The following is a 4,310-nucleotide window of genomic DNA, read 5'->3' as shown; positions in this document are numbered from 1 at the left end:
GGAGGAGTTGTTTAGATTCCACATGTAAGTGAGATTATATGAATTTGTCTTTTTCTGACTTATTCTACTTAGCATAATGCCCTCAAGGTCCATCCATGTTGTTGCAAATGGCAAGATTTCCTTCTTTTTATGGTTCCATTTTTTGATGGAACTTTTTATGGTTTTATTATAACCTTTTTTAATCCATTCATCCACCAGTGGACACTGGATTGTTTCCATGTGTTGGCTATTGTAAGTAATGCTGTAATGAACATGGGGGTGCAGATAGCTTTTCGAGGTAGTGTTTTTGTTATCTTCAGATAAGTACCTATAATGGAATTGTTGAACCATGTGGCAGTTTTATTTTTAACTTTGGAGGAAGCTCCATACTGTTTTCTATAGTGGCTGCACCAATTTAAATTCATTCCTACCCACTGAGCACCAGGGCTCCCTTTTCTCCACAGCCTCACCAACACTTGTTATTCCTTGTCTTTTTTATAACAGCCATTCTAACAGGTGTGAGGGGATATCTCATTTTGGTTTTGATCGCATTTCCCTGATGATTAGTGATGTTGAGCATCTTTTTGTGTACCTGTTGGCCATCTGTATGTATTCTTTAGAACAATACCTATTCAGATCTTCTGCCCATTTAACAAATCATATTGTTTGTTTGCCATTGAGTTGTGTGAGTTCTTTATATATTTTAGATATAGCCCCTTACCAGGTATATGATTTGCAAATATTTTCTCTCATTCACTAGGTTGCCTTTTCATTTTATTAATGGCTCACCTTTGTAATGCAGAAGCTTTTTAGTTTGATGCAGTCCAACTTATTTATTTTTGCTTTTGTTGCCCTTATTTTTGTCAAAACCAAAAAATCATCGCCAAGATTGATCTCAATGAGCTTACCACCTATGTTTTCTTCTAGAAGTTTTATGCTTTCCGGTCTTAATTCAAGTTTTTAATCTATTTTGAATTGATTTTTGTGTATGGTGTAAGATAGTGGTCCAGTTTCATTCTTTTGCATGTGGCTGTCCAGTTTTCCCAACACAATTTATAGAAGAGACTGTCTTTACCCCATTGTATATTCTTGCCTCCTTTGTCATAAATTAATTGAGCATATATTCATGGGCTTATTTCTGGACTCTATTCTGTTTCTTTGATCCACATGTCTATTTTTATGCCAATACCATATTGTTTTGGTTACTATAGCTTTGTAATATAGTTTGAAACCAGGTTAGCTGCAATCCCAAAACATGAATCATTTTTCTTCCTCTCATATATGCCTACAGGTGTCTTAAAAAACGTTACCCAACCAGGCTACCTACTGCCAGCATTGTCATTTGTTTCCACAATGAAGAATTCAATACCTTGTTTCGGACAGTGTCCAGTGTCATGAACCTCACTCCACACCAGATCCTTGAAGAAATTATTTTGGTAGATGACATGAGCGAATTTGGTAAGACAGAACACTAGTAGTCTACCTAATCCACTTGGAAGGCAGTGCTATCTCTGGTGGCATGTGAGTTATTTTACACAACAGTTTTGGGTGGTGTTGAGGCAGGCACTGAGCTACATGCTATTGCAACGCTGGTGTGGATGTAAGAACCGGTCTTACATTATTGGGCACATTGGGTGGTTAATACTTCCATGAGGTAAACGTAGGGGCACCCACCTGGTCTTTAGAGATCATTGATGACAATCAGGAAGAAGTGACATCTAAACTGAGGGCTGGAAGGGTGAATTGGAATTATCTAGATCAGTGGTGCTCAACCTTGGCTGCACATTAGAATCACCTGGGAATCTTTTTAAAATCCTGATTTCTGGGCCTCATCCTTCGGAAATTCTGTTTCTTTGTTACTAATGTTGTGGCCCCACCCCATAACAAAGACTTAACACATTGTCAAGTCTTGCACTTGTTTCCCCTCAGATGATTTGAAAGAAAAACTAGACTATCACCTGGAAATGTTTCGGGGAAAAATTAAAGTCATAAGAACCACAAAGAGAGAGGGGCTGATTCGCGCCAGGTTGATTGGAGCGGCTCGCGCTTCAGGTATGAACACTTCCCTGGGGACATGAGGCCTAAGAACCCCCCCCAGAGGCCCTCCACGTCTCCACGCGCCTAAACAGAGCCTGGACCTGTATTTGAGTCCCATGAGAATTTAATTTTCTTTTGACTGAAAGGCAAAACATCTATTTGTTATTTCAAATATGTAGGCGATGTCAGCTCAATTGAGCTGAGTGGTCAAAGCCCAGATAAAAAATATTTTTAATCGAAGGCTAGCTCAGTTCTCCCTGCTTCTTTAGAATCTTCCCCAAACCTACTCTCTAACCCGCAGTTCCCCTGCTCCCTCTGCACATCTGGTACAAAATATGTGTCTCTTCTCTCCCCCCAGTGGGATTGAAAGCACCTTGAGAGACAAACACACAGCAAATATTCCACAAACTGGTTGTGTTGGGCTTTGGCTTGGGTTGTGAGGTGTTTCATCCACATGGTGAACACGAGCCTGTTCCTGCCTCCCCAGGGGACGTGCTGGTGTTCCTGGACAGCCACTGTGAAGTGAACAGAGTCTGGCTGGAGCCCTTGCTGTCCGCCATCGCCAAGGACCGCAAAATGGTGGTGTGTCCCATGGTGGATTCCATTGACCACCTGACACTGAACTACTATCCCGCTCCTATTGTAAGAGGAGCTTTCAACTGGCATCTGCAATTTGTATGGGACACTGTTTTCTCTTATGAGATGGATGGACCAGAAGGACCCACCACACCCATCCGGTGAGACTTCTTCAGGTTACGGGGAAATGGCAGATGTGTGTTGGTACCTGGGGTGGGGTGGGGGTGGGGGAAAGAAGCCTTCAGAGATTATTTCTTCAATTTCTTGAGCTTCATGATATTTTGTTATTTATCTTGTTTCTAGACGTCTATACTAATAGAACCGAGTAGGTTTTGAATTCCTTCCACTGAAAATGAGCATGTCACCCCAGTTCACCACATCTCTGTGGTTAGTATCCCTCTGGCCTCAAAGATCCATCTTTAGAATGTGGACTTGGCTCTCAGTAGCAGGTTGTATATGCTGATCAATGAACAAAATGCCAGCTCTGTGGATAGAAAAAGCAGATGTCTCTGCCACAGGCTGCATTTGTTTCTAAAATATTTATCCAGGGGCTTCTATCGGTTGAGATGAACATGGTTTTCCTAGATTATTGGTCTGGGAAACTGGACACATAGGTTGTACCAAAATGTGGGACATCATCCATGACAGATGTGCAGAGGGAGCAGGGGACTGCGGTTAGAGAGGAGGTTTGGGGAAGGTTCTAAAGAAGCTTGGAGAACTGAGCTATGGTTTTCCTAGATTATTGGTCTGGGAAACCTCTAACTGTGAGAATGATTTGAATATTGTGACTTTTAACTGCATCGATGAGGCTATTTCTGAAGAGACTGCCTCCAGGTCCCTTTCCATATTTACTGATAACTTTTGACACCAAGCTCACTTCTCTTCTTTTACCTTTAACCTCTTTGTTTTACAAACCACATGAGTAAATTTTCTAACACTATAGCCTAGCAAGTCCTTGATCTTTGCCTCTATTACTCTTGTCTCTTAAACTCATTTTAATCAGGCTTTGCCTCCCCCCCACCACCGCAAAAAAAAACCCCAAACTTGTCAATGGCCTTCCCATTGTTAAATCCAGTGTCCAGTTCTCAGTCCTCATCTCACTTGCTCTGCCTGCTGAGCTCTCCCTTCCTTCTCTTGTACGTGCACGCTTCCCTTGGGCTCCTGACCACCACGGCCTCCTGGTCTTCCTCCCACCTCACTGTTACTCCTTCCCATCGTCTCTGCCGAGTCCGCCTCTTCTCTCCCACCTCTTACTGTTGAGGGGTCCATGTCTCGGTCCCGTGTCCTCTTCTCCACTTCCCCCCTCCCTCCTCAGAGTGAATCTCATCCTCCTATACTGACGATGCCCATTAGTTATGTCTCCAGCCCTGACCTCTCTCAGAATGCCAAATGCATCTCTCCAACTATCCTACTATTACTGGCCTCTCTACTTGAATGCCGAATACACATCCCAAAAGAATCTTCCCACCAAAACCCTGCCCCACCTACAGCATTCCCCATCTCAGTGCCCTGCAAGTCTGTCTTCCAAGTACCCAGGCCTAAAACGTGGGAGCCAACAGTGACTCTTTCCCTCCCAACACCCCACATTCCACTATAAGCAAATCTGCTGGTTCCATCTTCAAAATATATCAAGAATTTGACCACACTCAGTGAGCACCAAAGCCCCACTGAAGCAAGTCTTGCCCCAGAAGGGTGTCTCCAGCACAGAAGTTCTCCCA

General features: G+C 43.2%; 1 protein-coding gene across 1 annotated transcript in view; it reads left to right on the top strand.

Moving 5' to 3' along the window:
* The window catches only part of GALNTL5 (polypeptide N-acetylgalactosaminyltransferase-like 5), a 19,233-nt gene that overhangs the window by 1,588 nt on the left and 13,335 nt on the right, over nt 1–4,310 (top strand). The window contains exons 3-5 of the mRNA XM_005880076.1: nt 1,271–1,437; nt 1,909–2,031; nt 2,504–2,753. Coding sequence (XP_005880138.1) covers nt 1,271–1,437; nt 1,909–2,031; nt 2,504–2,753 — 540 coding nt within the window. The remainder of the gene's footprint in view (nt 1–1,270; nt 1,438–1,908; nt 2,032–2,503; nt 2,754–4,310) is intronic.

The sequence above is a fragment of the Myotis brandtii genome, unplaced genomic scaffold (assembly GCF_000412655.1).
Source record: "Myotis brandtii unplaced genomic scaffold, ASM41265v1 scaffold624, whole genome shotgun sequence".
NCBI classification, from domain to species: domain Eukaryota; kingdom Metazoa; phylum Chordata; class Mammalia; order Chiroptera; family Vespertilionidae; genus Myotis; species Myotis brandtii.
The sequence above is the reverse complement of the archived record's forward strand: the minus strand, read 5'-3'. Positions and strand labels throughout refer to the sequence as shown.